This window comes from Denticeps clupeoides, chromosome 17 (assembly GCF_900700375.1).
Source record: "Denticeps clupeoides chromosome 17, fDenClu1.1, whole genome shotgun sequence".
Classification (NCBI taxonomy): domain Eukaryota; kingdom Metazoa; phylum Chordata; class Actinopteri; order Clupeiformes; family Denticipitidae; genus Denticeps; species Denticeps clupeoides.
In genome coordinates this window covers 13269807-13289155 of record NC_041723.1, presented here as the reverse complement: position 1 = coordinate 13289155, position 19349 = coordinate 13269807, and the positions used below count along the sequence as shown (strand labels likewise).

General features: G+C 40.7%; 1 protein-coding gene and 3 pseudogenes across 3 annotated transcripts; all 4 read right to left on the bottom strand.

The window, feature by feature from the left end:
• Positions 1 to 1133: 1133 nt before the first annotated feature.
• LOC114766721 (UDP-glucuronosyltransferase 2A2 pseudogene) lies at positions 1134 to 3363 on the bottom strand (annotated as a pseudogene).
• A 1483-nt stretch (positions 3364 to 4846) lies between these two features.
• On the bottom strand, positions 4847 to 6421 carry LOC114766787 (UDP-glucuronosyltransferase 2A2 pseudogene; annotated as a pseudogene).
• Positions 6422 to 7937: 1516 nt separating this feature from the next.
• On the bottom strand, positions 7938 to 9741 carry LOC114766771 (UDP-glucuronosyltransferase 2C1 pseudogene; annotated as a pseudogene).
• Positions 9742 to 11440: 1699 nt separating this feature from the next.
• LOC114766868 (ubiquitin-conjugating enzyme E2 Q2-like) lies at positions 11441 to 19165 on the bottom strand. Of its 3 annotated transcripts, none has more exons than XM_028958168.1 (13): positions 18934 to 19165; positions 17892 to 17996; positions 17683 to 17805; positions 16803 to 16850; positions 16565 to 16702; positions 15594 to 15678; positions 14605 to 14665; positions 14369 to 14459; positions 14225 to 14283; positions 14090 to 14138; positions 13910 to 14005; positions 13736 to 13802; positions 11441 to 13531 (listed from the first exon to the last, which is right to left on the bottom strand). In XM_028958168.1, the coding sequence occupies exons 1-13, from the start codon at positions 19090 to 19092 to the stop codon at positions 13500 to 13502; spliced, it is 1113 nt and encodes a 370-aa protein (XP_028814001.1). In that variant the 5' UTR covers positions 19093 to 19165; the 3' UTR covers positions 11441 to 13499. The 3 variants fall into 3 exon arrangements, with proteins under 3 accessions (XP_028814001.1, XP_028814002.1, XP_028814003.1); XM_028958169.1 differs by having other exon boundaries at positions 16565 to 16699; XM_028958170.1 differs by lacking the exon at positions 18934 to 19165 and adding an exon at positions 18219 to 18903.
• Positions 19166 to 19349: the final 184 nt, after the last annotated feature.

The window sequence follows — 19349 nt, the reverse complement described above, 5'->3', positions numbered from 1 at the left end:
GACAGTAGCTCAAACATGGCTCTGTGTCCATAATCCAATTTCAGTCACCCTGGAACCTCAGTACCTGCGCTGGAAAGATCAAGTCAGAAGTGTTAAAGTGGTCATCAGCACGAACCGGTGACAGCCAATAATGCATTCAGCCATAAACAAATGATCAATGTTTGACCAGCGATTAAAGTTCGTCTGCACATCAGCCATTTACACGTAAAGTCTTAGGCTTTAACTGCAGTTTATACTATAAAATACATCTTCATATTTATTTTTGGCAACAAAAACTCTGCCAAATACAACTGATTTAATCTAATGATGATGGCAATAAAAATTAAGAAGGTATTCTACACAACGGAATTATTTTTTACTGTCATTTAATCATGAATTTGCAAGATTTACCCCCTCCAAGGGTCTATTCCAGTTGAACCGTTGAAAACTGTATACTGTAAGCAAAGGTGAACTTGCGCTTGCAGATGTTGTGATAATTTAATTTTTAACAACCAGACCCAGTCATTGTTTCATGTTTTAAGGTGCAAATAGTTCTTTTTTCGTAGAGCAAATCTGCCCCCTACTGAACAAACAGAGGAACTGAGGCGTTTACGCTAAAGTCGAACAAGCTAAGCTAAATAGCTTTAGATCTGCAGCCCTGTCAGATTTTACACCCCTTTTGTTACACCCCTATTGTTCAAAAAGCAACGACTGACGACTGGCAGTCCTCACAATATGCTTACTGCTTTGTGAATTGCTTTATCGTGTGTTTGCTTGTCTCGTATCTTATATCTCATGTCAACTGTCTGCACATTAGATGACCAAACAGTATAGTTAAGTGTGTAAGGGAATCTATTCATAGTCACTGTGTATTTATACACACTTGTTGGTGAAAATTAAGTAATCCTTGAGCATTAAACAGTGACTGTGACACCACAATAAAAACGAGTTGACAAATACGTTTCTGTTTTTTACCGTGTGCATAAGTTCGTATGAAGTTATTACATTTTAACACACTTGGCAAATGTATCTGTTTAACTCTTATCTGTTGAAAGGAGTTGTTCAAGGAATTGCTAATGAGTATTTTCACAGTACACGTTACATATTTCAACTAAACGTGATAACAAACATATGTATCAACATACATATTTAGCTCATTCAGGTTTGACCTTATTTTTCACAAAAGCTTTACAGCATACGAATCTAATTGCAAAAATAATAATTATTGCCATAAGTAGCAATGATGCAAGTAAGGTTGCTATTATGTCGACAGAGTGGTAAGCAAGCCAGGACATCCTGAAGGACTGTGTCCGCAGATGTGGGGCACCTCTGTGTCTCATGACGTATTCGATCCAGAACATCGCCTGATCGAGTGGCTTCATGGGCTGGTCCCTGTGGATCCTGGACAGCCTCTGCATGTTCTCCCTGTAGGTTGGTTCGTACAGCACCTCTTTCAATGCATCAAGAAATACAACCCTGTCCATGGTTACAATGTCCACGACCTTAGCAGTTCCTCTTGCCTGCATCCTTGAAAGATTATCAGGTTGATCAAATGCTAAAGGCAGGCCGACAATGGGAACGCCATGGTAGATGGCCTCTTGAACTCCATTAGTGCCACCATGGGCTACAAACACTTTAGTTTTTGGGTGCCCCAGGAGATCATTCTGAGGCATCCAGTCAACTAGTAAGGTGTTGTTTCCAAGGGTGCTTGGTCTGCTCCCTTTGTGCCTCCAAACTACCTTCTGTGGGAGCTGGGAAAACGCTGCAGCAATCTCATCAGCAATATCAGTGGGAAGTTCATCAAACAAAGTGCCCAGGGACATTATGACCACCCCATGATCCCCAGCACTTTGTACAAATTTCTCCAGGTCATCTGGAAGGGGTTTAGATGGCTTGCATTGAAACCCACCCATGTAGACAATGTTGGGCATGGTGGGTCGTGGAAACTCAAAAGTGAAATCATTTCTCATGAGCCAAATGTCAGCATCTTGAAACAATGTGACATAGTCAACATCAGGGCCAAAGTGACGATGGCAAAAAGCATTGTAGTATGGATCAGTCATTTGGCTAAACATGTATTCATTGTAGGCATATGACACCACATTCTGAACCCTCTGGATGAAAGTCATTTTATCTGTCAGCTCCGCTCCTGGGAAGGGGACATAAGACAAGGGAGACGGGGCGATGGCAAAGTGGGCCTCCCCGCGGATACTCCACCTGACATTAAACACAAGTGGAAGACCTAAACGGTGAGCAATGAGCACCCCTCCTCCAAAGGCAGGGTCAGTCAGAACCAAGTCATACTTGCTGTCCTCTAAAGACTGCATTTGTTTCTCGTCCTCAAAGAAAACACTCAACGACTCACACATTTCTCGATGCATGTCAGAGAACAGATCCGCGATTTCACGCCCCAGCATCATAGTTTTAAAAAACGCTCCGCCTTTCCTGCGCAGCTGTATGAGACGTTTCCCGAAAGCACTTGCAAAATCCTTGTCAAAGCTGCCCATTTTAATGGGAATTGAGGTATAATATGGTGAATTTTCATTCAAATACCAGCTATTTGAAGGTCGAATGACTGTTATGCTGTGGCCCTTTGAATGCAATTCCTCAATCAGGACTTTCATGTTAATCCAATGGCTACCGTCTACAGGAAAAACCAAAACCTTCCCCCCAAGTACTTCTGAGAAGGTCAGTGACAGGAGCACAAAAACACTGATTGTTGAGCGATACATCCTCAAACCTTAAAAACCTTTAAAAAAAAGCAAAACAATAAAAACATTATTAGGCCATGTATTGTTAAATCATTAACAACAATCATTATTGTTAAATTATACAACTGAAAACCGTTTCTGTTATTAGTTTTATATATATAGAGATTTTATATAAACTAGAGATTTAACTATTGTAATTAAGACAGAGTATGCAGTTATTTTTATCACATCTGATCGCCTCCTTTAAGATTATCTGTGTAGAATGAGCAAATAAGAAATAAGCATATTTATTATGCCACACTGAGTTTACGCTCTTTATAAGACAGATTTTACCATTTTGACCACTTCTGACTGCTCATTTGAGGTTTGAGTATTTGAGATTGATTTTGTATTCTTTAATTTGAAAGATAATTTAGAATTTACATACACAAACACAGATTTTGGTATATTTCATGCAGTTGTGGAATTATGAAATGGCTCAGACATTTTAAACACCTTTTAATCTAATTCTTTCTGCTAATATCCTTGATTACTCTAATAGTTCAATGGAACAAATCTCACCTTATTCTTAGGAAATTTAACAACTTCCTTGATGTCCTGAAAATCAGTGCAAAATCAACATTTACAAAGCATACAGCTGAAAAACAAGCAACACTGCATGTATCGTAACCATGTGAGAACCAAAAAAATTCTGACTGGTGAATAGTGGGTGTTACGTAAGCCTAATCTCTGTAAATATGACTAAAGGTCAGCTTTGGACATTGTAAAACATGTAGCTTGTAAAATGCTGTGATAACATTTACAAGGCACATTTTATCACCAGTAATCAAACAACCAGAAATTCAGCATTAAAAAAGTGTGTATGGTGAAGAAATGTTGTTGTGGCCTGACTTTGCAGGGGACTCCAGTTCCGTGTTCCGGTCCAGAGTTTGTTGTTGACTGTGTGTTCCTGATGCCCTTGTTGTGTTAAGTGTATAAATGTATTCTCACTATGTCTAGTCCTTGTCTGGTAATTGTATTTTGCCTTGTCCTGTGTGTAGATATGTGAATTTTGTTTTAAATACTCTGTTTTTGGTGTAATGCATGATGAAAAACAAAGATGTTATTCACCAATGTATTTCCAAGGTCTCTATTTATTTGTTCTTGAAAATTAGTAAACCTAAATGAGTCCTAGTAAACCCAGCCTAGCCCTAACTAAAGCGACTTTGGAATCACTGTAGATACCAGGTGTCGTGGTTACAATATCCCACAAGCTGCTGGCCTATTGGAATGTTCACACACTGCAGAATGGTGAAGGACAGCACAACCAGGTCAGGTCATCTCAGCTCACATGTACCATGCAGGAACTCTGCAAAACTGCAGCCAGAGCACTGCCTTTCCCGTGGCTCCTGTGATGGCTGCCAACCATACAGGATAAAGGTGCACCAACACCCTCTGCACATTATTGGTTTAAGAGTAGGCTTAGGTTTAGGCTGTAATATGGTGGCTTTCAGAGTACGCATGCGCATGCACACGATGTCCAAAGCGGGTAATGACAGCATTTGGGCACCATATTTAGTCCTGTCTTTATTCATCAACATAATATATTTCAACACATGACCAGCATTAACGTCTCATCTTTATCATTTCAAAAATTCAGGAGTTGAAGAAGCCTTGTAGAAACACATTTGGTTTAGAAGCACAATAGTTTAGAAACTACTAGCAAATGGACTGGCTGCAGTTCTTCATTTAACCTTTTCACAAAACATATCTTTGAAGAAGAACATCATTGAACACACAGAACGCAAGACAATATTAAGATGGCAAGTTACAGGAGCAGAAGACCATTTCAGGAAGAACAATTAAAAATGTGGCATGTGCACATCTGAATTCTTGTAGTGCAGAAATAATTGAATGCTCTCAGCAGATTGAAGATTATCTTGAAAATTATTTAATAACTTGGTTACATGGATACAGATTTATTACTTCATTACACTCTATGCACACTTAATTTGGAATTCTGTCATCTTGTCTCACATCGTCTGTAATATCATCGTTTGTAATACAATGAAAAAATGTATTCTATATTCAGACATCAGTTTTGATAATTACAGAGTTTGCGATTGTGAAGAATTAAGAGGCATAAAAATGGTAAAAGTGACAGTGTGACAATGGTATACAGTGTAAATAGAGACCTGAATAATACTTCAGTTATTCACTTTTTATTTTTCGTTTCAGTGAAACTGAACAACATAATCTCAACCCCCAAAAACTCAATAATGTAATAGTCAACAACACTCCAACCAAGGTCATAATAACATCTACAGAGTGGTAAGCAAACCAGGACATCCTGAAGGACTGTGTCCGCAGATGTGGGGCACCTCTGTGTCTCATGACGTATTCGATCCAGAACATCGCCTGATCGAGTGGCTTCATGGGCTGGTCCCTGTGGATCCTGGACAGCCTCTGCATGTTCTCCCTGTAGGTTGGTTCGTACAGCACCTCTTTCAATGCATCAAGAAATACAACCCTGTCAAAGGCTGCGATATGCAAAACGTTAGCAGTTCCTCTTGCCTGCATCCTTGAAAGATTATCAGGTTGATCAAATGCTAAAGGCAGGCCGACAATGGGAACGCCATGGTAGATGGCCTCTTGAACTCCATTAGTGCCACCATGGGCTACAAACACTTTAGTTTTTGGGTGCCCCAGGAGATCATTCTGAGGCATCCAGTCAACTAGTAAGGTGTTGTTTCCAAGGGTGCTTGGTCTGCTCCCTTTGTATCTCCAAACTACCTTCTGTGGGACCTGGGAAAACGCTGCAGCAATCTCATCAGCAAAATAAGTGGGAAGTTCATCGAATAAAGTGCCCAGGGACATTATGACCACCCCATGATCTCCAGAACTTTGTACAAATTTCTCCAGGTCATCTGGAAGGGGTTTAGATGGCTTGCATTGAAACCCACCAATGTAGACAATGTTGGGCATGGTGGGTCGTGGAAACTCAAAAGTGAAATCATTTCTCATGAGCCATATGTCAGCGTCTTGAAACAATGTGACATAGTCAACATCAGGGCCAAAGTGACGATGGCAAAAAGCATTGTAGTGTGGATCAGTCATCTTTCTAAACATGTATTCATTGTAGGCATATGCCACCACATTCTGAACCCTCTGGATGAAAGTCATTTTATCTGTCAGCTCCGCTCCTGGGAAGGGGACATAAGACAAGGGAGACGGCGCGATGGCAAAGTGGGCCTCTGCATGTATGCTCCACCTGGCAACGAACACAAGTGGAAGACCTAAACGGTGAGCAATGAGCACCCCTCCTCCAAATACAGGGTCAGTCAGAACCAAGTCATACTTGGCGCCCTCTAAAGACTGCATTCGGGTCTTGTCCTCAAACAAAATGTTGAACGCCTCACACATTTCCCCATGCATAACAGACAATACATCAAATATTTCTTGTCCCATTATTATATTTTTGATAAATGCTCCACCCTCAATCTGCATCTGTAAAAGACGGCTCTTGAAAGTGTTCACAAACTCCATATCAACGTGACCCATATTAATGGGAAATGTGGTATAATAGGGTGACTTTTCCTTCATGTACATGCTATTGGAAGGTCTGATCACTGTTATGTTATGACCCTTTGAGTGTAATTCTTCAATCAGGACATTCATGTTAATCCAATGGCTGCCGTCTGCAGGAAACACCAAAATGTTACCTCCATAGACTTTGCACAAAGTCACTGACAGAAACGCAAGTGCAGAGATTGTGGAGTGATACATCTTCAGCCAAACCTTTAATTCTAAACAAAAAAAAAGTTTTAGTCTAACAAAAGATTATTAGTTATTAGTTACAATTACAATTAGTTACAATTAGTTAGTTACAATTAGTAATACAAAATATTTAGCAATTTTTTTAAATCATATTGAAGTCTATTCTATAAAACGATTACAAAAGAACAATGTGTGTGTGTGTGTGTATATATAATGTACTTCTTTTCAAATGTTGTCAATAATTATATGCAAAATAGAAAAGAGACTCACTGTATTGTTATGAAACTCAGTCCCTTCCTTCTTCAGCAATTAAATTTTAGAAATATCTGGGAAGAAATGTAAAACATTTCGCTACAGTCAGCACTGCACCGCTTTTAGTCCTGTGCGAGAATACCAGTCTTGCTTGATAGGAAAGAGCAAGAGTTATCAAACCCTAATCTGAGTAAATAAGTCTAAAGTTCATGTTCAAAGGTTTCTGGATTTTAAAAAGCCCAGTCTGCTTACTGCCTTCGCTGATGCTGAGATACACCGGACCTGATGACTCTACATCCATAAACTTAGGCAGGTTGCTGCAACGCAGTACACAGGTGACAAGTTGGAGCCATTGCCCGGAAAGGGAGCCGCGTGGAATGGCTGAGCACTTCAGATGTAGTGCATGTGGCATCTCACTCAATGTCATGTGCTGAGGCTTTTAGATTTAGCCGTGCTTTGTTAACAATGTGTGGCGAGTAGGAGTTGTGTTGGTAAGAAAAACTCTTGCTAATAAAAGTGCAAAAGTGCAACTTTGGGTGGTACCACACAACGTTGTCAGCCACACAGTGCAGAAAAAGCATGATAAAATCAGAGACCATGTAGAAGAGAAGATTACATTCAAAACACAGATTACATGGATATATTTTATTTATTTGCAATAAGAAGAATAGTGTTTTAGAATGTATCAATTGTAACCTTATTATAGATCAAAAGTGACATCTACACATGAATTATTAGCAACATTGAATGAAGGTTCACAGTCAACACACAGTGCAAATATGAGTGGATTATGTAAACATGTAATGCTCCCTTGTCTTCCATAAAACTACAGAATTTGAAAGTTTGGGCCCATCCCTGAAACTGCATTTATTGCAGCTGGAAAAGATTCACATCCAGGGAAAAGTTCAAAGCTTTGACATAATGGACAGTCACAGGAACACCTGAACTAATGTGCTACTATCTGTGTATTTTTATTAAGAATGCAAATTTACTGTACTAATGACGTAGCCACACTACAATGAGCTTGAAGTATCCCAGGATATGGTGTGTAGGATATGGTAAAGCAATGAGTTGCCACAACGACATTGGTAGGCCAGTGGAGGCTAAGGATATTTTTACCTGAAACTCCCTAATTAGAATACTATAATGATTACTGAATTGGTGAAGAGTTCCTCCTAAAATCCTGTGTATACACCCTGTTAACAGACAGTTTGCAAAAATGACAGAACATAACATGAATCATTCCCTTTTTACTTTTTGTTTCAGCAAAACTGAACAACAAAATCTTAAACCCCATACAGTCAACAGCACAACGACCATCAACACTCCAACCAAGGTCATAATAACGTCCACAGAGTGGTAAGCAAGCCAGGACATCCTGAAGGACTGTGTCCGCAGATGTGGGGCACCTCTGTGTCTCATGACGTATTCAATCCAGAACATCGCCTGATCGAGTGGCTTCATGGGCTGGTCCCTGTGGATCCTGGACAGCCTCTGCATGTTCTCCCTGCAGGTTGGTTCATACAGCACCTCTTTCAATGCATCAAGAAATACAACCCTGTCCATGGTTACAATGTCTACTATCTTTGCAACTCCTTTTCCTTTCATTCTTGAGAGATTTTCTTCTTGGTCAAACACCAAAGGCAGGCCGACAATGGGAACGCCATGGTAGATGGCCTCTTGAACTCCATTAGTGCCACCATGGGCTACAAAGGCTTTAGTTTTTGGGTGCCCCAGGAGATCATTCTGAGGCATCCAGTCAACTAGTAAGGTGTTGTTTCCAAGGGTGCTTGGTCTGCTCCCTTTGTGCCTCCAAACTACCTTTTGAGGAAGCTGGGCAAAGGCTGCAGCAATTTCAACAGAAATATCCGTGGGAAGTTCATCAAACAAAGTGCCCAGGGACATTATGACCACCCCATGATCCCCAGAACTTTGTACAAATTTCTCCAGGTCAGTTGGAAGGGGTTTAGATGGCTTGCATTGAAACCCACCCATGTAGACAATGTTGGGCATGGTGGGTCGTGGAAACTCAAAAGTGAAATCATTTCTCATGAGCCAAATGTCAGCGTCTTGAAACAGGTGGAAGTAGTGAACATCAGGGCCAAAGTAATGGTGACAGAATTCTGTGTAATAAGGCTCAACAATCGTTGAAATCTGAAGCCAACCAAACATGTAAAAGAGCACATTCTCGACTCTCTCTAGGAATGTCATTTTATCTGACAGGGAAGATCCAGGGAATGGAACATAGGAAAAGGGAGAAGGAGCAATTGCATAGTGACCCTCGCCATGGACAGTCCACCTAACATTGAACACAAGAGGCAGGTTAAGACGACGTGCCAGAAACACTCCACCGCCAACTGCAGGATCGGTGAGGACCACGTCGTATTTGGCATCTTCCAGAGACTGCATCAGGGCTTGGTCTTCAAACATTAAGGTCATCATCCTGCACATTTCCTTGTGCATCACCCCAAACTTGACCATGAGTTCAAATTCGAACACTAGGCGTGACAGAAAAAAAGTGTTCTCCCTACGAATCTCTAGAAGACGATTGACAAACGGGGCAAAGGTCACTTCATCCAAGACAGCGGTGTCGGGAATTGTGAGGGATTTGTAGTAGGGAGATTCTTCCTTTATGTACCAGTTGCTGGAGGCTCGGACCACGGTGATATTGTGCCCTCGTGCATGCAGCTCCTCGATGATGACCTTCATGTTCACCCAGTGGCTGCCATCCAGTGGGAACACCAGAACTTTACCTCCATGCACATGACACAGGGGGAGTGATAACAGGATGACTGTAAACAGCAGGTGATGCATCTTCAGTAAGGACCTGAGAGAGAACCCAGTTCTCATTATGTTAGCATACATAATAACCCCAGAGCATCTGCTACCACCCACAGAATAATGAAACTATTATTAATGCTGGAAGCTAAAAAGGTTAGTTTTTATATCTGCTAACATCATGAATGTATTTTCAAACTGTTAAATAGGTTCAACCTGTAAAGCACATAAAATAATAAAAATGTAAAATACCAATGCAATGCGATGCAATTTATTCTAAGCAAAAAACGTTCTCAAGTTCTCTAAATTATATATTTTAAAGTTTATGATTCCAGTAATAATGTTCAGTAATGTATGGCTTAACTGATTATAGGGTTGAAACATTTACACCTCCAAAAATAGGATCTAAAATGCAATATGTCATGAGCAAAACATGTCTGTATGCTTCAGTAAAGTACACATGAAAAAAAGTGTAAAAAAAAAAAACAAGTTTCATATCAGAACACGAGAAAATTGTACTGGGAAAAAAAAGGCTCACCTCCAAGCTGAAAACGCCAAGACCTTCCTGCCAGCAAGCGCAGCAGTTTCAGAAGCCGAGTTGAAGGAATACAATGAAATGTAAACCTGTCTTGCCGCTGCGTGCTAATCTGCATGTCCAAAGATCATTTACTCTTTTGCACAAAGCTCAACTATGGCTATAACACGTTTGGTGGAAGTGCATGTGTGTTGTACACTTGCAAATACATGACTTGACTTACATTAAGTGTACTATAAATACACAGTAATTCACCAAAATGATTAAATGTGTAATCTATTATATGGATGTTTTCTGATACCTTCCATCCCTGTAGAATGTTTATGCAGTATACACAGCGAGATATTGGTCAGTGGTCCCATACTGTGTAACACATCAACCATGTAAGGAGGGGTCATAAAGGGAACTTGCCTGTAGTAACTTCAGGTCATAAAAGCAGTGAGGTCAGGTTCAGAGTAAGAACTGGGTGAAAGAACATTTAACAGTCAGTGGCTTGGAAATGAATTCATTCTCTGCTGGTAGTCATGTTACACTGAAAATATTCCCAAATGAATATATTTAAGAAAGAAATGTTTAAAACTAAATATAATTGTTTAATATATATTGTGCATTAGCAAATAATCCAATGACTAAAGATTACAGGATAAAAACATTAATGAAATACTAAAATCAGGCAGAAGGCTGGGTTATAATTGCCCCACTGTTGGACCATAGCCTTTTATTGAAAGCCATTGTAAGGTTCCAGGATTTAATGAACCTTTGTCATTCACGCTCCGCTTAACCACCTAAATCCTAAGTAGCTCAAACAGACTAAAAAAAGTTTTACAAGTGAACAAATGTGAAAAAGCTGTTGAGTTTGTTCTCACCATTCACAAGTCAGAGCTGATGTCAGTGAGCAAAACAATGTGTATTATCAATAAAAAAAATATATATATAGAAATTACCTGGCTTTGTAAGGACAAACATCCCTCGCCGAATGTGGAGTATCATTTAATGGTTCCACCAACATGTACTGAATGATTCACACGAGCAATCAGAAATAAACATGGGTGTGCACGGATGTAGAGGTAGTGGTAGTAACCTAGTGGGTAACACACTCGCCTATGAACCAGAAGACCCAGTTTCAAATCCTGCTTAGTACCATTGTGTCCCTGGGCAAGACACTTTACCCTGAGTGTCTCCAGGGGGGGACTGTCCCCGTAACAACTGATTGTAAGTCGCTCTGGATAAGGGCGTCTGGTAAATGCTGTACAGTAAATGTAAATGTAAGCAAACCGCAGCACAAGCACAGATGCGTCATTTTCCACATTTCACCACAATGAAACATTTATGCATGACTTGAGGGGGAAAAACAAAAGCAAGTAACAAAAACAGATGAATGAAAATCAGGAAGCCTTCATTAATATAATATAATTACATTGAACACAACTTAACAATTACCATAAAATTCTTTATTCATAAACTTGATACAAGTTTACAAATTGCTGTACATGGCAAAGACTGCAATGGGAAGGGAGGGAGAAAATCTATGCAAAATTTGACAGCAACACCACCAAAAGATGGCACCACATACAAATTCAATAAGTTGGTCTGCAGCAACCCAAGAAGATCTCCCGTTATGGAGGGGGGGGTATAACGAGTCAGTCTGAATGGAGTCTCGGGTAAATACCCAATGCAAACTTGTGTGCAAACCCTCCTCTGTCCGAGCTCTGATTGGTTGTCCATGCCTGCAGAGGAGGTCTGTGCAAACAGGGTCACTCTTTACCAAACAGAGAGTTTTCAGATTTGACCTTTCTTTGCTTCTTTGACGAAGGAGGCAAACTGCCAACATTTTGTGCAAATAACAAAACCAAACTGAACTAAAGCAGACGGAGTTGTCCCTTATTCAGGGAGTGGAGACAAATAAACAGAATCATCTTCATACACAACAGGCTCCTGGAATTATGAACATTAGCATCACGCCGGGAAATCTGCTTTGAAGAAAGTTCTTCAGCCATTAATTGCAACACACATCCGAGAAACTTGAGATCCTGGAGCACGTTACCCAAGTCCAGACACTCGTGTAGGAGTGAATCAGAGCAAGCTCTGAAAGGAGGAAGCCCAGCATCGTACGGCATTATTATATTGTTTTCCTGAGATTCTACAGAAAATGAAGGGATATCTTAGAAGAGACCACTCCATGTCATCTCTGCAATCTGACAGCTGGAGTATTTCCAGGGCAAAAAAAAAAAGATTCATTCGCTAGGTCATTCTTAAAAAAAAAAAATTTAAAAAATCATAGATTTAAACAGAACAATTACTCATTTTGCATTTCCACAAAATGTACTACAATGAGTAAACAGAATGAGTTTTACAGTGTTGCCCATATCTTTGATTGGATTCTTGCAGTAAAAAAAGGTAAAAGTAACATAAGGCTTAATCATGTCATGGTGCAGTGCTATAAGAAGTGTATCACAGATTACAAACCTAGGATATCTGACAGCATGTTAAAAGAACGGACATTTCAAAATAGTCCTGATGAAGCCATGAGCAAACATTCCTTAAAGGAAACAATATCAGGATACTTATAATGCATACATAAAAATAGTTTTAAGTTACATTTCTCCTTCCCAAACAACAAAGCCATGCAACAGGCATTTGATTTCGCCACAGCTTAGTTTTAAGTCCTCAGGAGCGAAAGTCCAGTGAGAGGAGGGGCGTTTCTCATTCGTCCCATATCATGTTTCCAAAGCAACCACTCCACATCAGCAGTACATTAAAAATCCATTCCGGTTCATATACATAAGTGTACGTATGGAGTTCTATTATGGTACAGTATGATAATCAGATCTGGGTTGGAGTCTCAAATGAGTACTTGTACTGTTCCATCACTTAGCCAAGAATCCAAAGCTATCAAAAAAGGAAATGGAATGCCATTCGTCCATTGGTGTATGTTTAAAGCAAAGTGACCCCTTACTTCACTCTCCACTGAACTGGCAGTGGTTTAAATCACTAGGTCTGTTGTAGAAAATGAACTGTAAGCATAGAGCAATCCTTTAACAATGTCAGCATTATGTACCAGTAAAATGTTTGTGCTGCAAAGAAACATGGCAGAGCAACGTGTAACTGCAGCAAAGTTTCAGGTGCATACAGGCCATTTTCTTCTCCTATCCAGAAACAGAGCTGCTTACTGAAAATAAAAAAATCCCACTCTGAAGGGAACAAGAGAGATGCTCTCTCTGAAAAGAATTCGACTTTGAATGCGCTCAGCGGATCAGAGTGCCACTCCTGTCACATAATGAATCCACTGAAACTTGGAGGAGAACAGGACAATGGAGGTGAACTGAGGGAAAGGTGAAAAGGAAGCTTTGACCATTTGTGGCAGCAAAATGGATGATGAACTCTGTTTCCATGGAGACCAGGCAGGAGCATGAAGCTCCAGCTCATGTGAAGCCAATGCAGGGGGAAGAGGAAAATGTTCCAGTACACAAGCAGGGAACGGGCAGGTCTTACCCATCTTCTTTAGGAGGCGTGTACCATCCTGGTGAAAAACAAAAATATATATTTAAAAAAGTATGAATAAATGTTATTGAATGGCTTATCAATTACCCCCCAGTTTAACCAGAATAACAACATTTAGATTTAGATTATTTCAATAACTCCAATAACTCCATCAGTCAATCACTCTTTAAAGATCTACTCTTGGCTGGCACTACTCTAAAAAATTCATTAAAACGCTTCTGACCATTCTTTTCATGAATCTGGACCAGGGATTTGTAGGACTGTTGTGCTCTGGCAAGATTATACTGATTCTGTGGGGAAAAAAATACATCATTTTTTTTTTACTTTTACAGATTCACAGCCATGAAATGATGTTGCATATCTAAAGGAACTGAAATAATCAATATTAGATCACAACCTTATTGGCTCCAAACTGAACTCGTGCTTTCCCTTTAACTAAGGTGGCATTGATTTGCATGATGACAGATTCTATGGAATAGGCACTGCTCCAGCCCTGTAAGCACACACAATTTTCAAGACAATAGAAATTAAGGGGTCAGAACATTTAGGAAACACATTTGGACCAATGATTTCAAACCTGTTTTGTAAGTAGCTCCATGCACAAGGCCCCTCCTCCAAGGACATAACTGAAACATACAATTACATATCATTATCAAAGTATTAAAATAACCAAAAATATTAATATTTAAACAATTCAGCAAAACACACTTACCCTCCAGACAGCACAGGAGACACCACACGTACAAAAGGAGGATCAAAGGGGAAATTATCCTAAACAACAAGAATGAAAAGCTGATCTTTTCAGCCAAAGCTGGACTTTCAAATTCACCATTTACAAAATGTGAATATAACTCACTTTATATGAGAAACTGAGTAATATGTAATCCATGCCCTCTTTTTCCTTTAAAACTTGTAAATCACTATGCAATGGGCTATCTGGGTCCACCCTATAAAAAAAAACAAAAAAAAAAACCAATTATGAAACCATATGAAGTACAGGCAATCTGCTTGAATCTCCTAGCTCAGTAAGTTAAAAAAAAAATCACATACCAAAATTATTATTAGAGTTTATATTACAGTAAATATACTTACGTCCTCAATTTCACATGCCAGTCATAAAGGCTGTCACTGACAAGCTCCACCGAATAGATTCCTGTTTAAAATAACAGCGACAATTCTTTACCCACATGTCTGTCAACCTTGTCTAGCCTTGTTCAACAAGCAAGCCAACTCTTAGATCCGTACACTAAAAATAAGTGTATGTTGATTTTATCCATTTTTTTGTAGTTCAAAATTTGAAGATTATTGTGATCTTGTAACATTAAAATGCAATGCAATTTATAAATGCAATTTTTTGTTGCTGTTATTCAGTTGGTTCAATTAGGGTAGCGTTTCAAAATCTAATATTACCTGCACTGCAGCAAGTCACAAGGTGATGACTGCAATACTTTCAGATTCTCATTTTTTTTTGTAAATAATGTAAAATAATGTAAATAATAAATAAATCAATAAGCATTTTCTCAAAAACAGGTATCAGCCCTGTACATTTATTTATTTTACAGCCATGTTGTGGCTCCTGGTGCTTTCTCTTTTGGGGAAACTGGGTCCAAATAGCTCTTTCGGTGCTATGGTTTGCTGACCCCTGAAGTAGAAGAAACTTTACTGGCTGGTGGATGTCTGGTATCATTTTTGTTTGATCATCCCATCAGACCACAAAACCAAGTAAACAACACAGTAGAACACAGTAAAGTGTAAAGCATTTACATTTTCGGTTTGGCCGTCTTGACGGAAGGAGGTCTGACTTACCACCAAGAGTTAAACCAAGTGGAAAACTACCATAAAAAACCTACTAGATAGCTTGCATAGGTTAGGGGTCACTTGGTTGCACCTACAGCGCACAACAAAACACCCCCCACATGCTTCAGGGCTGTTTTGGTGGACCTAGCTAATCAGGCTACATTCGGTTAAGCATTCAAGCGCCTAGCTTGAAAACTAAAAGGCTACTCCAACAAGACATAGTTTTCAAAGGAAACCACTTATTATTACAATTTTTTTGCCAAATCCACTTTGTTGATACGTACCTGTCTTATAACTCTGTGATCTGTAGATCTCCCTGAGTTCCTTCATGAGGCGATCTGAAGCCTGGACAGATCCTGAAACAGCACCCTGAAATGTAAAATACAAACACGCTGCATTATCAGTGCTAAACCAAATAGCAAATAGAGCTCAAGGTGTATTTATGAAATTATTTCTTTGTTGTGAATACAAACACTGTATGGCCATTTCCGCACAGCTGTACAAATCTTGGCAAAGTAGTTAATAATTGAATGAGTGAATAATTAGCATTTTGCATAAAATATTTATCTATTTAATATATGTTAAACTTTGTATAAAGATACGAGAATCTCAGTAAGTTTCATCAGAAAGGAAGCTTCTATCTCATGGGAACATTCAGCAGTGTGCAATTTGTTTAAGTAATTTACTATAGCTTTGTAATCTGAAAAGATTACATCCAATTTAATCATGCAGTTGAGATGTATTTAGATCTTCAGATAAAAGGCTTCCGACTCCATTAAATGGCTGCACTAAAGAACAAGCATGAATTTGCAACGTTATTGTGGAACAGTCCTTCCTGATTTAAACAATTTGTGATAAGATTGTAATCAGGATTCATTGCGTTAAGTCATTTCATGTCTTGTTTGGACAACTACTCAGATTTAGATTCATTTAATGTTGAGAAATGCTCGAGTAATTAATGAGGTTAGCCAGAGATCAAGATTTTCTTGTAAGAACACTGCTCTCTTTGTGAATATTGTACTTCCTCTTTTCTGAGCTGTGCGATGATTAAATACAAGAATTACAACAATTTAAGCATACCAGTAAAATGTTCCGAATAATTCATTTCAGGTCAACTATGTATTCACCTATTTATGATCTGCTTGGCTAAATAGGCAATTGTGGACGACTACCATTAGTGATGAAACAAAGAGATGAAACAAAGATACACGCAGCACCAAAACCAGTGACGTGCATAATCAAACAGGCAACTTACATTTAGGTGGTCCTGCCTATGATTCTTACGGATCTTCTCTAGGATCGCTAGGTTGTCTTTCTCTATGCCGTCATCCTCCGATGTTTTACCAGTACCATCCTCTTTCATGTCATAGTGGTCAAGGTCTTCGATATCCTGCTGCCACACAGTTATACAGATTATATTAGAAATACCACTGGTTGTATGAACCCAGACAGTAGCATGTGAACAAACAAGTCTGGTTAAAGTGTCTTCCTACCTCTTCTTCCTCCTCTTCATCTGATGTAATGTCATCTGTAGTTCCATGCTAATTAATAGAAACAAGAGACTTACATAATTCACAATAATTGTCTGTAATTCACAATACGGTATATTAGATATACATGGAGATGTACGTCTCAGGCAGTAGTGAAACTGTCTTTCCGACAGTAAATCTGAAATAGTCCCTTTGCAGACAATCTAAAACACCAAAAATTATTAAAAAGTGAAAATGGCAATAATTTCAGAAAACTGTTGATATCTAGATATCTGTCTAACATGCATGTAGCTGAAATGGCAATAAAGCTCAACTTGAACTGGTCTTTCAACAATATCTTAAGATTGTCACATGTGTGCACTGTGTGACTGCAGCACAGCACACAGTGCACACAGTGAAATTTCTCCCCTGCATTTAACCCATCACCCTGAGTGAGCAGTGGGCAGCCATGACAGGTGCCCGGGGAGCAGTGTGTGGGGACGGTGCTCTGCTCAGTGGCACCTCAGTGGCACCTTGGCAGATCAGGATTCGAACCGGCAACCTTCTGATTACGGGGCCACATCCTTAACCGCTAGGCCACCACTGCCCCTTTTTGATATACAATATTGTATTGCTGCTCAAAGAGCAACAGAATAACAGAGCTGTGGAGTCTTTCTCTATCCACATAATGTCTTTGCAATTCAGTAATAAACGCTTATGACATAAGGTTATTTATAACGTTAACAAAATTGGTAACCACTGGTTTAGATGACCAGTAGTTTTGTTTTCACTAGTGTGTATTATGCGCACAAGACATTTGCTGTGTACTGTGTATTTAGCAATAATTCCATAATAACAATAGTTATTACATAATACAACAGTTATTACAATAACAACACCCTACCTTTTTCTCCTGGCTTATGGGTCCAGTAGGCAGAGGCTGGTCCAGCATCTCTACGTCAGGATGCTGAGGCAAGTTATAAAGTCGACACAGATCACAGATGAGCCGCTTGAGCTGCTGAAGTAGCTGGAAGAGGGAACGCGATAATAAAAATGAAATCTGCCTCAGGCGGTCAAGACTGAAATATGATCACTAATGAAGTCCCTGCTCACCAAAGTGCTGCCTTTCCTTACATCTTCCAGCCTCTCCAGCACTTCGGTCAGACTAGGATCATCAGATTCAACAAACCATATTGGCGACGTTGAGGGATACGACTCCTGAAAGACGCAAGGCAGGACATCAATGTAGGCAAACACGCTCAAAGAAAGCAGGAAATGCATCTTTAAGCGGAATACTTTCACAGCCAACTGAAGCACACACCCAAGCCTAGAACTGGAAATCCTAGAAATGGCGTCGCAACGTTGCCATTGTGCACGTCGTTCGTCACTTTTCACACGCCGCAAACACCCCCAACTGAGCCTGGTGCCCAACTCACGCACCATGTCGCACTTGACATTGCGGCGTCCAAAGCGCGCCGAGAGCCACGACGTCTGTGGCCGTAAACACGGGCATTGTCGCCGGCGACAGCTGTTTTAACGTGGCGTCTCTGGAGAGGTCGATGGGACTGTGGTCGGGCCAGCTTCAGCGCGGACGCTAACCCGCTCTCCCGGGCAACTAGCTAGCGACGCAGCCTGCTCGGGAACGCGGGCTGGCCGGCTGGCGGGACGTCCGCGGACCGGGTCTTGACGTTACACGTCGTGCCAGCTAGCCGCCCGACGCGTCCACATGCTAGCTAAAAGTGGCGGCTAAGAAAGTGCCCGGGGTTCGTTGTCCGCCGAACGCCGGTCTCAGCCGCAGTTGCGTGGCCTCCGTGCGCGTAATAAAGCCCGCGGACTTGACTAACTTGTCGAACTCCGGCGCGGCGCGCAAAATTGGTTCCCGTTTAGCCGACTAGCTTGTTACCCATGCTAATTCGGCGGTAGCTAAACAGTCGCCGGAACGCCGCCGCGTAGCCAGCATCATCTGCTTAGTCCGCATCCCGAATTGGTACAAATCAAGTTCTCAGAGGATAAACTTAGCGTCCGGCGGCCGCCCTGGCGTCTAAGAAGCCAACAATACAGCGGAACGCGTCAAAGCAGAACTTTTTACGCGAAGGGACAAGGCGAGACTCGGTGGCGAAAGTAGCTAACAAACTCTGCTGTCATTTCCTCCCACCGTGATGTTGCAGTGTATAATCAGCAGCTTCTCGCCGGTCACGTTGAACTGGCAGCTCAGCTCGTCCGGCTTCCAGTCGAGGATTCGGAACCGCTCGTGGTTCGGGTCAAAGATTGACTCGAGAAACTTTAATTCGGCCTTCAAGCCCGATACCGACATCTTCACTCATCTCCAGCCAGGCCGCAGGGGAGAGGCGGCGGGGGGGGAGCGTCGCACCACTGCGGCCGCGCCAGCAGTGGTGCTTCCAACGCCGACAACCGCCTTTAATACGAGCTGACGGGCTTCTTTACACGTTTTAAGTATTATTGGCCATATAAGTTACCTAAATTACAACGCATTGAAAGCGTAAACCTGCAACGGCGTTAAAACGTTTATGAGACATGCTGGCTTGCAAACAAATAAAATATTCCTACTCA